Source organism: Onychostoma macrolepis, chromosome 17 (genome assembly GCF_012432095.1).
Source record: "Onychostoma macrolepis isolate SWU-2019 chromosome 17, ASM1243209v1, whole genome shotgun sequence".
NCBI lineage: Eukaryota > Metazoa > Chordata > Actinopteri > Cypriniformes > Cyprinidae > Onychostoma > Onychostoma macrolepis.
Genome location: NC_081171.1, coordinates 19,329,426 through 19,349,479, shown reverse-complemented (window position 1 = coordinate 19,349,479; position 20,054 = coordinate 19,329,426). Strand labels below are relative to the sequence as shown.

The 20,054-nt window shown below is 39.2% G+C and overlaps 1 protein-coding gene across 1 annotated transcript in view; it reads right to left on the bottom strand.

The window, feature by feature from the left end:
* The window catches only part of gphna (gephyrin a), an 89,375-nt gene that overhangs the window by 45,801 nt on the left and 23,520 nt on the right, over positions 1–20,054 (bottom strand). The window contains 5 exon segments of the mRNA XM_058749338.1: positions 878–944; positions 1,076–1,170; positions 3,547–3,639; positions 4,319–4,376; positions 10,005–10,083. Of these exon segments, the coding sequence (XP_058605321.1) occupies positions 878–944; positions 1,076–1,170; positions 3,547–3,639; positions 4,319–4,376; positions 10,005–10,083 (392 nt within the window).

Sequence of the window (20,054 nt, the reverse complement as noted above, 5' to 3'; positions counted from 1 at the left end):
CATTCTAGTGCAAACTGAAACAATGGGATCACACATCTGAGGTCCTGTATCTTACTCACTCAGTTTACTTAAATGTTAACAATTTGCCTGTATCAAAACGCTTGCTGCGATCTAAAGGTTTTGCAGAATCTCTCTACGAATCAGAGTCTTTCTAAACCTGTGGCGTTGTGGCCTGGGTCTGTCTCCTTTTTAAAAGCAAGAAGGGCAAACTGAGTCCAGAAGAGAGTCGCTGTCATAGAGGAGGAGCCGGGGCTGTGAGGAGGCTGCTTTTATAGGTCGTGGACGTGGGATGGAGGGATGCTTTTATTTAGGAAGTGAGAGGGGGAGTGCTGTAGCTGAGCTAGACCGAGCATAAAGGGGTTCTTCAAAGTTTAATCCCCTTATCGGCTCGGCTTCTGGACTTCAAAGAGGCAGTGACAGCGGAGTGCTCCGTGGATGGGGCTGATGGGTAATGGAGATTAATACCACGGCCCTATCAGCGGAACTTCATGGGAAGGAGCTGTAATAGGATTGGCCATAATGTTAACACGGTAAACGAGGGTAAACGTATATGTGAGAGGCAAAGGAAGCGGAGGGGCGTGTCCTCATTTTTAACTTTTTGTCATTGTTTATTCATCCTTATACATAAAATATGTGTTTTTCAGAACAGATTTATTTATTTTTTTCAATCAAAGCAATTCTGATGTATTTGTACTGTAATTTATATGAAATAAAAATACATTTTTCTGTATGTATTACATAGATAGATTGATTCTGTTGACTCTATAAATATGATATACTTTGTGGTACTTTCAGTATAATAATTGAAGACGAGGAAATGATCAGAATATATTTGCATCATTAGACAGCCACACACACAGAGAGACAAACAGCTTACCTGTGAGCCCTTCTTGCTCCCAGGTAAATTAATGATGAGGGTTTTGCCCCTGATTCCACATACGGGTCTACAGGAAGGAGATGATTAGTATTTAATCCAATTAGTATTCCAAACACATCTTTTACTCTTGCGTGTTTGAGAGGGACAGGCAGAGCAAAGGAGTGAGATGAGAGGACATGTCTGTGCATGTGCATTCACCTGGACAGCATGCCGAGTGGCGTGACATTTAGGGAGCCCATGAGCATTGCTAGAGCCATCCCTGGAGCTTCACGCTCGATCACCTCTCTGGTGGCCTGCAGACAAGAGAACACACATCTATAAGCAACAACAGGTGCATAAACCATCAATCTTATCTTTTAGGGATGTCAAAAGTTCCAGTACAAGTCGATAATAAGGGAGGGAAAGCAGTCTTTCTACAGTAGAGATTTAGTGCATGAGTGTTGTCTGACTTGCAGGATTCTGCTTCATTTATCTTTGTTTTTTCATATTTATTTATAGAGCTCTCGAGTCTCACATCTTCCTCCTGTTCATTATGTCATTAATATTAATCAAAGGATAACTGACTATAAAATTAGTATAATAACTAAATTTTAGTACTGACTTGATGTCACGATGTATATAAAACAGTTATTGGAGTAGGCTTTACTAGGAAATACTATTTCAGTCTTTATTAAAAACACTTTTTTTTTAATTACTTGCAATTTCTTTGTGATTCTTTGTGAAATTACTAGCAATTTCTGAATGAAAATTGTCACAAATTTAATCCTACACCAAATTCTTTCAGTGTGTATGTTCCTTAGGAGAAATAAAGTCATATAAACAGATTTGGAAAGACATGACAATTATCATTTCCAGGTAAAATGGAATATATATATAGCCTGTATAGCAGGGTTTTCTAATATTTGTTAGACAGTGAGTGGCCTTCCAGTTTTGTCTGGGTATGTGTTGCCAATTTTGTTCAGTATATGAAAAAAATGTAAAAGCCACAAAATATGAGGACCCTGCTTAACATCATTTTTTTATGATTTGCAGTCATGCATGCTAACAGGCTAAGCTAATTCATTGTTTAGAGTCAATTGTTCTTCACAGCAGTGGCATTAGCACAACACTCATGACAATCACAGCCCATCGCTGAGATTTTTCATTACAAACACATTTCCTGTGGGCCTTTGATGTCTCTACTCTTCCATCTGAAACCCCCGTTCACTGAACCCTTCCCAGCATCCCCTGGGACACACGTCCCTCCACCTCCGCCGTCCCATCCCGGTGGAACACACACACACCCGCACACAGTCATATTCAAACAAACACATTCAAGAACACACGCAAAGTCAGAAGAAAAGTGTGCAGCAGGGAGGGGAGGAGAAGAAAACGAAAGGGATCTCTGGCTAAAAGAAGGAGAGAATTTCTCTCCGATGTGACGCACTGTGCCCTTGAATTGAATGACACTTCAAACACTCACATTAGTAAAAAGGAGAAGGAGTGCAGGGTACATCAAAAAAAGCTACACAGCGTCGCTCCACCAGGCACAATCCCCACCAGACTCTCATATAGATACACTGTTTTTCACTCATCAATTACAGCACTTTTGTGTAGAGGTCTACAGGTACACACACAGACACACACACACACACACGAGTGGCGAGCGGTGATTTTTTTTAACCGGGTATGCTGAGTGCTAAGATTATGATTTAGATTATGATTATGGTTTATCCCATAGTTATTCGAATGCTAGAAAACATATAGCTAATTTTCCAAGTAAAAACTGCCAAATAATGTTTACACATAGTTACGTTATGATACGTAATATTCGAGGGTGGGGAGATGGGGGGATTCCCCCGGTCTATATGTCTCTGCATCGACTGAATGTTTTTTGTTTTTTTATTCCTAGTGAATAGGAGTTAAAACTCCTTCATTACTCCAATAAACAGACCATGCAAAAACCACAAACAATAATATCTTTTAAATAATGTAACGTTGCAAACAAGAATAAAATCAGAGAAGGAATTTAACTGTAAGCGACACAAGCATACTGAAAACAAAAGAAATCTTCAGAATGTTCAAAATGTTCTGATGATTTGTTTCCTTTTTCCTGATGCTTGTTACTATTTAAAATGTTATATACATATTTATATACTGTATATATTTTTTTATTATTATTTTTTTTTATTTACCACTTACCACTTTACCACATATCTTCAACTTTGTCTATGACCAAAAATGTAAGATATGTTTTCAGTGGACTTTCAAAATTTGCTTTGCTTGAGAAAGCACGAAAATATACAGTTACAGATTTTTTTGAGTTTTGCATCAAACGCAATGTAATTTTTGGCAATCAAGATCTGGCAGCAACAGCGCATTTTTCCACTTGGGCTGGACATGAGCTGGTCATTTTGTATATACAGGTAAAAAGTCTAAAAGTTTCTAAAAAGTCTGTGAAAAGCCTTTAAAGAGTCACATTTTCCAAGAACTGTTTGTTTCACAAGAAATCATCAACCAAACAGCATGCAAGTGAATGGAAAAATAAATTGCACACAAATATACAAACGAGACAATTTCTCTCTCTCTCTCACTCACAGTCAGACTCAGAAAAACAAGGACACATGGGGATGGGGGCAGAAACACACACTCACATGGACACAAACACAAACAGGTGGGCTCCCATGTACCTCAGGCGTGACATCACGGGGTGCAAAACCCGTTCCACCGGTGGTCAGGATCAAGTTGAGCTCCTTCTCGTCGCACCAGTCCACCAGCGTCTCCTTTAAATGCACATAAACACACTGAATATCAACACAAAATGTTCAGCAGTAATTTTGTACAGTGCACAAAGGTACATTTGCGTGTGTGCATTTGTGCACCGTATGAACAGTCGCCCTCAATTTAGTGGTGCAACATCACATCAGCTATTTCAGGCATATAGTCTGGCCTGATAAATTAAATATTACATTTTAAACTGCTGTTACCAGCAAAAAATATCATATACAGTGGCTCCAAAAAGTATTTGCACATGCAAGTCATTGCCTCATTGCAGCAACAGACTTTTAACCAACTAGCCGACGAGGTGATTTTTAGTGGATGTATAAAGTGGTGAAGTTCATCGCATTAACTATGAACATGATCCACAAATATTTGTTTTATCATTTTAAAACCTCACAGTATTCCTTTGGTTGAGATGAGATTGCATGTTTTGGTTAAAAAAGTGTGCTTGTGTTTTCTAGTGCAATGATGTTTTTATTTTTTTAAATGCAGCTCAAGTGTCCAAATCCTTTTTAGATACTTTCATTGCATTTTTCCATATGTGAGCTCAGATAAACTTCAAGAAGAGCATGTTATGACTATGAGTGCAGCACAATTACTGCCCTCTAGGGGGCAGCAGTGTGCAAAGGTGTGTATGGATGTGCCTCATGGCCTCACTGAAGGGGTGAGAGGAAGCGTTACCTTGATCTCGTCAATCTCATCAGGGACTATTTTGTATGCAGAGATTATGCCTCCGAGCCTGTGGGTGAAACACACAAACGACAACAACCGTTAGTGTATGTTCAGTCCCAACAGCAGGGGAGAAATGGGGAGCGAGAGAGGGGAAAAAAACACAATGTGACAGAGTGCAGGAAGGAGAAAGAGAAAGAGCAACACAATGCCAGAGGTACCAGAAAGCTGTCAAAATACATCCCCACACACTCCACCCACAACAGGAATGACAGTTAAAGAAGAATTTTCTCTTCTTTCACAGGGCTCCTGCTGTTTTATTCGCTTCTGCATTCACAGGGGTGATGGCTCACAGAGGATTCAACTTTGACAGCCCTGTTTTTAGGCCACAAAACAGGTGGATAAGCTCAACAGCTAGGTTTCAAGTGCCAGTTTCCTATATAAACGTATATTTGTACTTCTATATGGTGTAAATTCTCTGGAGAGAGAGGAAATTTGAAAAGACATGCACAAAACTTTTGAGCAAACCATATTTAAATTTTGAAGTGCAGCACACACTAGTGGCTGCTTATAGTACTGCAACTAGCAATAAATAGAGAGCAGCTCGGACAGAATGTGGGCACATTTCATTTTTGATTTTTGACAAATCAATGTTTTGTGCTCATTTAAGTCTAATTTGTTATTACGCGAGAAGACAGAGGTGATGCAAGATGCAAACTAGCACAGTAAAGTTGGAAATCAGTTGCCTGTTACAAAGAATGGGATCAGGATATGATGCAAGCCAGACTCGAACTTGTATCACCTGCGTGAGCATCATGTTTCGGCGTTTGTCCAGAGCGCATAGGCCAACCACAGCACTATGGGTTTAACTAAAGTGGATTTTTTTAACAAGGACAAGTGCATGTGTCAGGATCCCTTTTTTCGGTTTGGCTTTCTGGAGCTTATTTGTATATTCTGTGTTGATTACATTGATGTTTTGCATCTACTCATGAAGTACTGATCTATCTATATGATCTATCTTCTCTTGATGTATCTGTCCATCTAACTACAATGGTGTAATGCCCACAAAAGAGCAAGAAATCGAGAAACAGAAAGAAAGAGAGAGGGAGAGAGAGACACGAAGAGCGGAGACTAAAAGAAGAATATGCTGAACACAAAGATGCAGAGCTCTTTAATCCGGTTGCCAGGGAAACCGCTGGTGTGTGAAGATTGGGGGTTTGGGGAGAGGTGCTTTAAGACGGAGATGAGTTTGGGATTTCAACCTGGGTATTTTGTTTGTGTGAGTGAGTACACACGAACAAAGGAAAGTGAAGGAAGAATGCTGAATCTGACTGGAGAGTCTTCTGAATCTGTGATCGATTATGGCTTTATTAATGAGTGTGTATGTGGGTTGGGCTGCACAGCCTTTCTCAAACCCAAACAAGTATGTTAACGTGTCTGTGTTTACTGCTTTATTAAAGGTTTCAACCTGAAAAGAGGTTGAAAACTTCAAAACTCTGTGGTGCAGTGCATGGATGTAACTAATAGCCAACCATGCTCACCTAAGCGGACAATTTATTAACCATGTTAAACCAATTTTTTTTAGTATTTCAGTGCATAAAAACAGCATGTTGTTCATTTTCCACCTGCAATCAAGTTTAGCGAGGCACTAAATCCGCTAAAACAGTAGCTGGGTTTCCATCCAAAGTTGCACATTTAACTTGTGCGCAAAATTGGAATATCGCATAAAACATTTGCGAATAAGCACCGTTTCCATCCATTGAGTCAAAGAGAACAAAATCGTCACTTCCTGGTAAACTGGCAATATCACTAAGAAAAGTAGGAGAAGCCACTGAATATAATAATTTTTTTTAAATAATAAATTACTTGCGCCTTAGTGCGAGCAGACTAAACACAATAAATGCGGTCATTGCTTTCGGAGGTGGATGCCTGCTGTTTGGGAGGCAATTATACAGAAATACTTTGACGACAGACTTTGCTCAGGCATTTAAGAATGACCATAACAACATTTCAGATGTTGCGCAACAAGATCGGTCCAGTTAGTCAAGCTATGCCGTCCCATAGCGCAAAGCAACATGATTTTTTGATGCACGTAGAGGAATTTATTAGCAAAATGCGTTTCCATCTCCCATTATTCACATTAACCCGCAGTCAAAAACCACCTTAAGCGAGCGTAAATTTTTTATATATTTTTTTTGAAATGTGGTGTTTCTATCAGTCATTTCTGATGCGATACTTCAAAATGCGCATAAAAACAGGGTGATGGAATCATAGCTAGTGTTTCATAGTGAGTACTTCAAGCAATTGCCATTATTTAATGTATTAAATAATATTAAGTAATACTTTTAGTGTTAATAGAGCACTGCTTTCCTAGTGCAACTAGCAATGCGCAAATCACGCCTGCTGTAAACAGGAAGTTTAAAATAGTTTCAGTTAGAAGAGACTAAGTAAAGCATCCTCTACATTTGAGCACTAAGAATCATGCAAACTGCATTTAGCACAGATGTTCTGAACGTGTTTACGCAGTTATCTGATACAGCATGTCCTGTAGTGAATTAGGTGTCCAACTTGTACTCACTGTAAATACAGAAAAGGCAGCCAGTATTAAAGTCGGCATGAAACAGAAGTTGTGATAGACTTTTCTTGCCTATAGTGATGTATATCCAAGTGAAATGGCTTCTTTAACCAGAAAAAATATAGTGTGGGACTTGATTTTGTTCATCAAGAATTGATTGGATCGGTGTCGTTTGCTATTGTTGTGATCATATGAGTGACAGGTTGTCCTGCCCTGAAAACACCATCAGAAAAGAGATGACATTGCAAAAAGAAGGGGAATTACTTTGATTAAAGATTACAAGTGTGCATCAAATTTACAAAAATAATGATGTGCACAGACAAGACATTTAGAATAAATACAGTAATATTTGATTTTAAAAAAAAAAAAGAAGAAGAAGAATTGTCAATTTTGATTTAATGTTGACTTTAACCCTCTGGGGTCGACAAACGCGGATGCGTTTTGAGGCAGATTTTGATACGTTGAGCTGTGGCGCTTATGCAGGCAATGCAGGTTCAGTTATGATCCCATCCCAATCCAATCTCTCCCAATTTCCTGTCTCCTCTCTACTGTCACAAAGGGATAGTTGAACCAATGGTTAAACCTCTGATGTGACATGGACTATATTAATGATGTCCTTACTACCTTTCTGGGCCTTGAACGTGGTAGTTGTGTTGCTGTCTATGGAGGGTCATAAAGCTCTCAGATTTCATCAAAAATATCTTAATTTCTGTTCTGAAGATGAACGAAGGTCTTACAGGTTTGGAACGACATGAGGGTGAGTAATTAATGACAGAATTTTCATTTCTGGGTGAACTATCCCACTTTAGCGAGTTAATAAATAACTGTCTGCAGGCCCACAGCAAATAAAAGTCGCTCTCATAAGGAACTACGACCTTGGTGACACTTTTCTGCTCTGGGGTGAAGACACGTCCATCTCTGTTTCTCAGGTGAGTGCTCAGCTGTCCCTCTCTCAAACGTCTGCATGTTCACCTCTCTGTAGGTGAAGACGTCGGAATCATCTCTATCCAGAGGACGATGAGCCGTGTGTGTCCCCACTATGATTAATTCAGCTCTATTTTTACCACACCTCGTTAGTAAAACTGACAGCTCATCCAATGAATCAATTCACCTGAGCTGACAGAGCACTGGAGATGGAGCTCACCAGTCAACAGACAACACACACATACCTTATCCATCAATACTCTGAACTCTCTCTACCTTCTGGCTGCACCCCATGCTTCTCTTCCTCTCCGACATCTTTCAGAGACCTACATTCCTGCTGTCTCTGTCACTCCTCTGACCTTGGTCCAGGTACGTAGAATTGCTCTAGTATCAAAACCAAAGCTTTGTTCAAAGTAGAAACAGATGCAGTCTTGGAACAATTCCCCATCAATTCCTAATCCATCAATAGAGACTTACAGTATGACCCTACAGCTTTACCGATAATGCCACAACACCAAAAACCCCACATAATTCAATTATTAGGATGGAGCATTGCACCCTTGCTGAGTTTCAAGTACCAATAGCTCAGTAGGTAGTGTTTTCTGTATTAAGCTTTCCTTCCCAAGGAAATGGGTCTGGTGCATCTTTTTAGACAGGTTGTTAGTGAACATTTGATTTGGATGTACCTTGAGGCCTTCCAACCTTCAGATTACCTAGAGAAGCCAGCATTTATACAGAGAGGTGGAAGGACAATGAGCTCTCCTTCTTGCTGAAAGATTGTTAAAGGTTTCTCAAAGCACGAGAGGTCTCTGCTGAAGTATACGAGAAGTAGCTGCCATACGAGAGGCCTGCATTATATGAAGAGTCCTCGCTACGCCTATTTGCAAGAGTGCATGCTGACATACTCTGCACACAAGCACTCCTAAGTGCAGTCTCCAGCAGTTCAGTTCTGCATGTGGTCATTTTTTCATGACCTTTAATGAATGACAGAGGAAAGTAAATATGCTAGTTTAGCATCTCATATGCACCTAGTCAAAAGTAGATCCACCTTTTTTGTAATCGATACTTTCACTTAAACTCCTTACTATCTACACAAATTAAATTACATCAAAGGGGTTCCTTAATTGTTTATATATTGGCTGGTCTTATGGACTAAGATGTTTGACTACTGGCTTTTAGTCTGGTCAACTTTGAGGAACATTCCAGACAAAAACCACAATTTAGAGGCCGTTCAGAAAGAAAAAGTCCTTGCTAATTTGGAGACCCCTGCATTCGGTTTCTTTCAGAAAAGGGATCATCATCAGCCAAACACAGTTGCTTTTTTACTAACCATTAAGGGGTGTTTAAGAAACATGTTTACTTGCTAGTCTAAAATTCAACCATTAAATATCTTTCAAAGATCTGATGCCATAACCCTTGCAAACTTTGGTAAACCCAGCAACAAGATGTTACTCAGAAGCATTTATTATATCAACTTGATACCCTGTAAAGAACCTTGCTTACTTGGAAACTGACAAAAGCCTATGCACCTCAATTCTTGGAAATTGTATAGAAGCTTTGCTTCAAATTCTGTCGATTCACAGAATCAATAATGTTTGCAACAATGCATGAACGGTAATGCACACAGACCGAGTAAGAAATTGTAGCTGCTGTCCTCCTTTGTCAGGGATGGACTCTTGGGTCTTGTCACAAATGCCGACCTAAACGCTTGCAGTCCTCCACCAAGTCCACATATTAGTCTGGATCGTTGGGTAGTAGTTCACATCAGTGTGGGATCGGCTTAAGGCAGCATTCAGAGGCACATAGGGATGGTAAAGAGGGTTAAGCTATGGCAGGGATGTCCAATCCTGCTCTTGGAGAGCTCCAATCCTAATTGAACCAGCTTCAGGATTACTAGAAACTTCCAGGCAAGTTTGTTGAGGCAGGTTAAAGGACTCTGCAGGACACTGGCCCTCCAGGAGCAAGACTGAACACTGCTGCCATGTGTTTTTTTGTGTGTTTTTCATGTGTGTCTTGATCTGGGGACAGGGCCTTGAACTTCATGCCTTGATCTTCATGAAGGACAACCATTCATTCAGCACAGAAAGACTAGGAATGGGACACAATGACTGTCTGGCAATGTTTCTGTGTTTAACAGGACCTGATGCATAGGCACTGTAGTATTGTAAATAGCCAGTGTATTGTGTGTGAGTCACTTACAAGGACGGGTCATGGACAAGATCTTTGAGGTTGATTCCACTGCGGTCCTCAGCAAGGTTTCTGAAGCAGCTGTCACTCACTGCAGACGGAAGAGTGAGGAGGAGAAAGGACGTGAGACATGGAAAAGGGAAGAGAAAAGAGAAGAAAAAGGCACATCATTGCATGGAAATAACAGAATGCCCCTTTGCAAACCATACATGTCTGGTTCCTTAAACGTCATGTTAGTCCTGAGGTTTGAGAGAATATGAGTTATGTCAAAACACATTACTCAACAAAAGCACACAGCTACAAGCATGGAGAATCATACTCTAAGGCCCTCGTGTATACTATGTAACAGAGGCCACACTGTTACGCACCACAGAGCATTAACATTACTGTCCTCCTCTGCATTTTGTCAACTTCCTCTGGGATTTTACAATCTGTATGATGGTGAGCAGAATCAGCACCACTGATAACCATGCAGAAGTGATACCAGAAGTTACAAATACAACAAAGTTAAAGGGGATGCATCACTGAAAACAGGATTTCCCTTGCTCCATTCCTTGTTTTTTTTGTTGTTTTTTTAACACGCATTCAACATGAACCATCTACTGAAACTAAGCTGTAAAATCATTCAGAAATCATCATGGTATCAATGCCAAAACAGTAAGCTCATTAGCATATAACCGACCATGTTCACATATCAATAACTATTTAAAATTCACTAACATTACAAGCCTTGATGTATAACAGTGAGAGAAGTTAGTAAGAGATTAGCCAATTGACCTATCGGTAAGCCCCGCCCCCCTTAGTTACTGTTGCTCCCTTTGGACAAACAAACGGAGTTGCTCACTGTCTTTCAATGACAGCTGCAGTGTGAAAACCTTGTCCCACGATGCTTTTGCACAATTTTGGACACAGAAGGTCACCAAATGGGAATTAAATATTCCATGGAGGGATTTATAAAATATTTAAAAATAAATACGGTGGGTAACTCTAAGCGAGGGTTTATAGATCACAATGTAAGCGGGAGAAGTCTCATATACGGTCGGTCATCACGATCGTGGATGACAACATGCAGGATCAACACTGTTCATGTATCGCAGGGTACGATTAAATTAATGTACATTTAACCAGTTTAACATGGAGAGGCACTGAAATGTAGACCTTCGTTTATTTGTTTTTGACCTACACTGTACAAGACGCGAGAACAGTTCGCTATTTAAGTTTGTACGTTAGCATGGACTCACTAACTTTAACGTTAGCTAGTTTTAGCCAGAGATACCTTGCTAAAGCACAAGATAACATTAATGTCTCGCTTGAGCAGATGAAAACTCTAACTTAATGAGTGTATGACAACCAGAAAATGAACGTTTTTGTCTTCATTTGTATTGGGGTGAATACTTAGGGACATTTTGCTCTGTTTTGTTTGGATTCAGGAAATGTAGTAAAATAAATGATATTGCCCATCCTCTCAGGATACCTGGAATCAGTGTTACAAGTACCCCAAGCGCATCGTTTTTCCATTTTTGAAGCATAAACCCCATAAAACCGATGCGAGCTTCGGATCTTCCAATGTTTCTCTATGGTGCTGAAACCTAAAGATGTCCGAGTTCCGCTCCCCGTTTAGCTGATACTCGACTGCCATTGGCTAGTCTGCGTTCGAGGGGAGGGGCTTACCGATAGGTCAATTATAACAGAGGTCATTTGCATATAGAAATCCTAAAGAAATAGTTCAACCAAAAAATTTAAATTCAGTGATGTTAAAGACTTCACTGACTTGGACTGTACAGGCAAAAGAGTTTAAACATTCTTGAAAATGTCTTTTATTGTGTGTTCCACAGAAGAAAGGAAGTCATACCAGTTCAAAGCAAAATGAGGGTGAGTAAATGATGACAGAATTTTCTTTTTTTATTGGGTGAACTATTCCTCTAAAGGCACAGTACCAACAACAGTTTAACCTGAAGCACCAAAAGAGGTGGAAAATAGACATAAACTACATGATTGCCATTTGTGGTGCAAGAAAACTTGACTAAATGTATATGGTTGTACTTTGGGGAAGAAAATGAAAAAAGAATGGACTACATCAGTGTTGTAGTCGAAGCCAGCTCATATGAATATGAGTCCAGGCTGTAGGTTGAGTCCCAGTAAAGACTAAGACCAGAAGAGGGTCGAGTCAGAGTCTGAACGATTCAGTCGGTGTAAATATGCTTTCCATTGGGGTGAATGAAGCCTGGTTTTCAGTCAGTGTCACGTGAGCCTCCACAGTGTATAAATAGTGTGCTCTGGTCCAGCACAGTGTGATCATATGTGCGAGAAAAAGAAAATGTATCTGCAGTGTTGTAGTCCGAGTCAAGACTGAATGCTCCAAATGCTCCAGAGTCGAAGACAAGACCAAGTCCAGACTCGAGTATTACAACACTGGGCAATATCCCTCAAGTCAACATTGAAACCCCATTTAAACCTGGTCTTACTATACATGTATGCCTCTTTCTATGCCTCTGAAATGACTTTCTAAGGTCACCATGCCCTCTTATTTTTCAATCTCCAGCCATATATAGGCAACTGTTCATGATCAATTCCCGATGGTTAAATTAAGTCTTATCCTACATTTTTTTTCTCATAGAATATGCTTCACCTAGAAATATGCTGCATTACCGAATTAAAAAATGCTTGCAAATGCTTTTAATAGCAACATAAATAATACTCATTTCAACAGCGTTGTGATGTGGATATAAAAGGGTCTAGTGTAGCTCATAACAGGTCAAAGTCTGTGACGAGAGAAGAGAATGACCTGTGCTGTGTAAATAAATGATAAAGCGCTGCCGTTCACCATCACATTCCCCATCACGCACAAGGGCTCGGTGCAACACTTGCTTCATAATTGCAGCATTTTCTCACCCTTCTCTCATTTCTCCTCATCTCTTGCTCTCTCTGTTCTCTCTCTCCACCCTGCTAACCCTTGATCTATAAATAGACTGGTGTTCCCTGCAGGAGGCAGGAGAAGTGAGCTCTCCTCAGAGAGGCAGAAAAAACTTCTTGTCACAGGCACGCAAATGCAACGTCTGTGTGCGTATGAATGAGGGTGAAGGAGGAGGATTGTTCTGCCAATGCGTATTGTATATAAGTGACCGTGTGTGTGTGCGAAAGAGAGAGAGAAAGGGAGAGAGAGTGAAAGACTCAGCAGTTGGAACATTCATCAGAGACGTTAAGGCATCAGAATGTTAATGTCTCCACAGCTCTGCCCTGCATGAGAGGAGAGTTGTCTATTTTTCAGACCTGCTAAAGAGCTACACCTCTCAAGCAAAGTGTTGTTAAGCACATCAGCTCATTGTCAAAGCCATTGTCATTGTTCCTTTCAAACCTCACAACAACTACTGTGGTTGTACACTGATAGTAACCGACAGTAATACCATAGTTCTTTGATATCAAGGATGAGATTGATTCAACACCATGGTACTGTGATGGTATTCACCATGGTACAATGATAGTATCGGATGGTAATACGATAGTCCACAATGGTATTTATATGGTACTCCAAAGGTACTTAAAAGAATTATATAGTATTAACACAATAAGTACTATTTACATATCACAGTATTATAGTACTCTGAATGTACTTCAGAGAATACCATGGTATTCCCATGGTACAGTGATGTAATGAATGGTAATACCACAGTAATCTGTTGTATACCGTAGTACTCAGAGGAAAAAAACATGGTAATAGTATGATACATGTTCAAGAGCATGAAATTACCATGTTACATTATTAGTTGTTAAAAGGAACTAGTGTTATATTAAGTAACATTAGTGTAAAGGAATTATTAAACATCGCCAACTCTCAATCTTCAATTCTCAACTTAAAAAGAAACATCATCCTTCAAGCTCTGTAGAAAGATACGCACACACACACACAGACACACACACACTCTTTCTTTCTACCTCATGTCTGTGACTCACAGCTCTGCAGACGGAAAAGTCTGTCTGCATGGACACTTTGGTGAGGTGAGAGTTTCCCTCTCAGCGTGAGACTGTGTGAGTGTGTGTGCGCAAGTGTGTGTTGCCTGCGGCTGTGAGTAGGAGTTAGACTTGCATGAGCTGAGCTGGTGTAAAACCCTGTCTCGTTAACCCCTGCCTACATCCAGAGAAGACCTGTGGACCTCACTCTGTTCCTCAAACACCACAGGTCCAACACCTGGGAGCAGATAAGCCCAGCTTTGAGCCGCAAACCTCGGTGGAACAGCATTCCCTTTAAAAAAAAAAAAAAAACTCCTGCTATAAAAGACTGCATATAGAAACATTCGGTACTAAACCTCACGGAACAAGGACGAGTATGTCTCCGATTGGACGATCAGCTAATCCAGCTGGTTCAATTTACTTTCTGTCTTGTTTCATCCCCCTTCAGGTTTTTCAAGGTTTATTCTGACACTAAGTAGCAAATAAGGTTTTTTAAACTTCCATTTAAAAAGTCTTTAGCATCCTAACTTAAAATTAGATTTTCTGAGGCAAATGTGAGTATTTCAAAACTCCCCTCTAAGTTGCTGTCGGTAATAGGGCTGGGTAAAAAAAAGATCAATTTCTCGATTTAAATCAATTCTCATTCAAAACAATATCAATTCTTAGATTCCAAGAATTGATTAGTCTAGCCTGTTTTCAGCCAATATTGTAGCACGGCTCCCATCCAATAAATCGCAATAAGATTTGTGCTTTGTTACTTTTCATATGAAACAAAGTCTCAAATTTTAAATTCTGTCCATTTTATCACAGTATTCAAAGACTAAATGCCGTTTTTGTGCTGTTTAATGTGAAGTGACAGATCGTTGCAGCGCCTCAGTTCAAGAGAAGCAACAGCGGGATGCGAACTGATCATGTTCTCCGCTTTAAAGGGATAGTTCACCCAAAAATGAAAATTCTGTCATTAATTACTCACCCTCATGTCGTTCCAAACTCGTAAGACCTTCGTTCATCTTCGGAACACAAATTAAGACATTTTTCATTAAATCCGAGAGCTCTCAGGCCCTCTATAGACCGCAACACAACTGAAATGGTCCCAGGCCTAGAAACGTAGCAAGGACAATGGTAAAATTTTCCATGTGACATCAGGGGTTCAATCGTGCACATGTGGTAAACGATGCATGGTTTACATGAAGCAGAAGCAAGCGCATGAATCCTGATACTCTTTCCACATTGGCGGCGCACCTCTGCAGACGGGATGAGGAGGAGAAGAATTGTTGAATAAAGCTGTTATTTTTGTTTTTGTTTTCTTTGCACACAAAAAGTATTCTCGTAGCTTTGTAAAATTACGGTTGAAACCCTGCTGTTACATGGGCTATTTGTCTATGGAGGGTCTGAGAGCTCTCGGATTTAATCAAAAATATCTTAATTTGTGTTCCGAAGATGAACAAAGGTTTTACGGGTTTGGAACGACATGGTGAGTAATTAATGACAGAATTTTTGGGTGAACTATCCCTTTAATACCAGTTTCAGCAAAAAATAAACATGAATAAACATCTGAAGGCAAGTTAAAAGAAAGAGTACAACATACTGAAACCCATATCCTGTCTGGTGTAATCACTCAATCAGTGTTTCAACCGCACAAAGATGTCAATATAACAGCTTGTAAACAATTTACCTCAGAAACAAAGGAGCATTTTGCTAAATATTTGCACTATATAACATATTCATTGTAATTTTACTGTTCTTCAATGTTTAATTAGTTTGAATCAATCCATCAAGTTATGACAGTCACCATTTAAATGTTTATATTTAAAAAACAAATTGGAGTAGAAATATTATTATGTAATTGTAACTTTATTATTATAAAAACTTCATTGAGTGTAATTTAAGTGGTTGTACAACCTGTTGAAATGTTGGGACGTTTTTTAAATTTTAATAAAATGAAAACTAAAAGGCTTTCAAATCACAAGAAATTTTACACTTTTATCCACTAAATGAGCTCATTTCAAATTTGATGCCTGCTATAGGTCTCAAAAAAGTTGGCACGGGGGCAACAAAGGGCTGAAAAAGCAAGAAATTTTGAAAAGATTCAGCTGGGGGAACATCTAGCAACTAATTAAGTTAATTGACATCAGGTCTGTAACATGATTAGCTATAAAAGGGATGTCTTAGAGAGGCAGAGTCTCTCAGAAGTAAAGATGGGCAGAGGCTCTCCAATCTGCGTAAAAAGATTGTGGAATACTTTAAAAGCAACTTTCCTCAACGTCAAATTGCAAAGGCTTTGCAAATCTCATCATCTACAGTGCATAACATCATCAAAAGATTCAGAGAAACTGGAGAAATCTCTGTGCATAAGGGACAAGGCCAAAGACCTTTGTTGGATGTCCGTGGTCTTCAGGCCCTCAGACGACACTGCATCACTCATCGGCATGATTCTGTCATTGACATTACTAAATGGGCCCAGGAATACTTCTAGAAACCACTGTCGGTAAACACAATCCACCGTGCCATCTGCAGATGCCAACTAAAGCTCTATCATGCAAAAAGGAAGCCATATGTGAACATGGTCCAGAAGCGCCGTTGTGTCCTGTGGGCCAAGGCTCATTTAAAATGGACTGTTTCAAAGTGGAAAAGTGTTCTATGGTCAGACAAGTCCAAATTTGACATTCTTGTTGGAAATCACAAAGGCTGTGTCCTCCGGGCTAAAGAGGAGGGAGACCTTCCAGCGTGTTATCAGCGTTCAGTTCAAAAGCCAGCATCTCTGATGGTATGGGGGTGCATAAGTGCATACGGTATGGGCAGCTTGCATGTTTTGGAAGGCACTATGAATTCTAAAAAGTATATAAAGGTTTTAGAGCAACATATTCTCCCCTCCAGACAACGTCTATTTCAGGGAAGGCCTTGTGTATTTCAGCAGTACAATGCAAAACCACATACTGCAGCTATTACAACAGCATGGCTTCGTAGTAGAAGAGTCTGGGTGCTGAATTGGCCTGCCTGGGACCAAATTTCAACACCAAAACTCCAGAAACTCATAACCTCGATGCCCAAACATCTTCAAACTGTTTTGAAAAGAAGAGGAGATGCTACACCATGGTAAACATGCCCCCGTCCCAACTATTTTGAGACCTGTAGCAGGCATCAAAAATGAAATGAAAATTTCTCAGTTTAAACATTTATTATGTTATCTATGTTCTATTGTGAATAAAATATTGGCTCATGTGATTTGAAATTCTTTTAGATTTAATTTTATTCAAAGTCCCAACATTTCTGGAATTCGGGTTGTATACAAATCAGTTCATTTTAACGTTTGATACTTATAAATACTTAGTAAAGTATTACCACAACTAACTCTCATGTATATTTTTCAGCATTAGTTGAGAGATTTGTTTTGTTCCCTTGTGAAATTTGTGTCAAAACCCAGCCCTAAACAGTAGCTAAGTTCTTCTGGGTGCAAATGCCCATTAACACCAAGAACGATAAACATAATAATAATAATAATGGTAGCACTTTATTTTACAGTCCGGTTCCACATGTACATACTATGTACTTGTTATAGTGATTACAATAACTGGGTAATAGCTAGATACGAACCCTGAACCTATCCCTAAACCTAAACCATGTAGTTACCTTATATTATCCAGTATTTTCTTAGGTAAGTACAGTGCATATATACTGTAAAAAGTGCCATAATAATGAAAATAAACTAATAATAAACTATTGTCAACACCTAAAGATGACAATGTTCTGTTTATTGTAAGTGCATGCTGCAATTACATCATCTGTCACTTGAAATGTTCAAGTTCTTTAAAGTCGTGTGGATTGTAATTGGTTGTCAATGTTTTTATCGTTCATCAGCTGGAAGAAAATTGTTCTGAAACTATATTGTTGTTAATCTTACAGCTGTGGTGTAGAGACTTAAAATGACTACTAAAACTTTGTATCATTTGGAGCATTCTTTTCAATGTGAACGATCCCTTAAAGTCGCAATGAAATAGAAGTAGCGACATCTTTTCTTACATATTAGCTGGGGTTCCATCCAAAGCTGAGAATTTAACTTATGTGCAAATTGGAATATCACATACAATATTTGCGAATAAGCAGTTTCCATCCAATGATTCAAAGAGAACAAAATCGTTACTTCTTGATAAACTGGCAGTAATTATAACTAAGAAAAGTAGAAGAAGCCACTGAATGCAATAATTTCCATTTATAATAATTTACTTTCGCCTCAGAGTGAGCAGACTAAACACAATAAATGCAGTCATTGCTTTTGGAGATGGATACCAGCTGTTTTGGAACATAATCATGTAAACAGTCCAGTTAGGTAATTATAGAAAAATACTTTGATGACTTTGCTCGTGCATTTAAAAATGACCATAACATTTCAGATGCTGTGCAACAAGATCGGTCCACTGATTAGTCAGGTTATGTCGTCCCATCACACAAAGTCACATAACTTTTTGATGCAAACGGAGGAATTTATTAACTTTTTGATGCATATGGAGGAATTTATTCAGCAAATGCGTTTCCATCTCCCATTATTTGCATGAACAATTTTTTGCACAAATCAAAAACCACCTCAAGCGAGTGTTAAAAACTCTCTTGTGAATTAAAGAATTTTTTCCCCACAATTTGGCATTTCCATCACTTGTTTCTGATGCAATACTTCAAATTGTGCATAAAAACAGGGTGATGGAAGCATTCATTTTGTTGGCCTCCAGTTATATTCAACATACTGTGGCTTCTTTATTTCTTTATTCTTTACTTGCGACTACGCTAATTTGTGCTGTGCTTGGTAGCCTATATTGCGTTGGTCAATATGTAAATGAGATGTTGTATCTGTGTTCTTTAATTTGCACATTGTTAGTAAATCACCCGCAGAAATTTCCCCTCCCAACGGCGTTGTTTTGGAATTGCGCTCTCGCACTAATTTGCCCTGCAGGTGAAACTGGTCCATAATAACTGGAAAAGTCTGGTATACGTCACAAGAGAGAAGTCTTTTGATTAAACATTAAAAATGGAAAAATAAAGCATGCACATATAATTGTTCCCATGTATATTTAGGTATATAGAATATCAATAACATGCATTTAGGAAATAGTTTGGGTGACTTTTCATTTCATGTTGTTTAAAAAAAAAAAAAATGTCTCTATGATATTCTAGTTGCATTTCTGTAGCTGTGGTGCTAACAATGCCAAGGTCATGGGTTAATTTCCCAAGAAATACCTTGAATGTAAGTCGCTTTATGTCAAATTGTCTGCTTTCATCCAAAAGCGGACAAATCGTCCTTGGAGGCTCAACTCTCCAAACCAGGTGCACAATTTTAAATCATTCATGTTCTTAGCATAAATGGTGCAGGACAAGATATGAGCCAAAGTTCAATATAAAAGGTCAGAGTGTTTTTGTTTTTTTTTCTTTCAAATATAAGCAATAGTAGCCTTCTCAAGTACTACTATCAAAATGATTTAGAGGCCTTTGCTGTGTTCAGATGTGTGTCCAATCGGAGTCACGCATGCAAAACATCCTGCTGACCAATCAGAAAAGCCCCCTGGACCAACTCCCCAAGAGTAACCTTATTTATTACTCACTCCTTGCTCTAGATATAATCAATGAGCATCTCTACTGCCCCCTGCCTCCACCTTCATGACTATGCAAGACTGCTCTGGAAACATGAGAGATATGGAAAGAAAATGGAAAAAGAACTGAAAGGAAAATGTTTTTCAAGAAGAGAGGGAGCTGGTCTGTGTAAGTTTCAGGTGAACTCCATTAGATCAGTGACAGGAACACAATGATCCCCAGGCACGTAGTTCACAGTGCTGGACACATGCGTGTGTGCGCGTGTGTGAGGGGATGATGTTAAGGAGAGAAGAGAGAAAGTCACAATGGAACTTAAATCTGTGGGCTGCATTTCAAAGCACCCTTATACAAAATGTATCGTACTGTATAGAGTCTACAAAAGCTCAGTTTCTAGATAAGCGTTTCACAAAGGCAAAGGAGGGAATGGAGAAAAAGACAAATTATTTATTTAGGGGGGAGGGTGCCGAAGGGAATGTGAGAGAATAGTGGACTTGTTCTAGAGAGAAATTAGGGGCATCTAATTAAATCATCGAG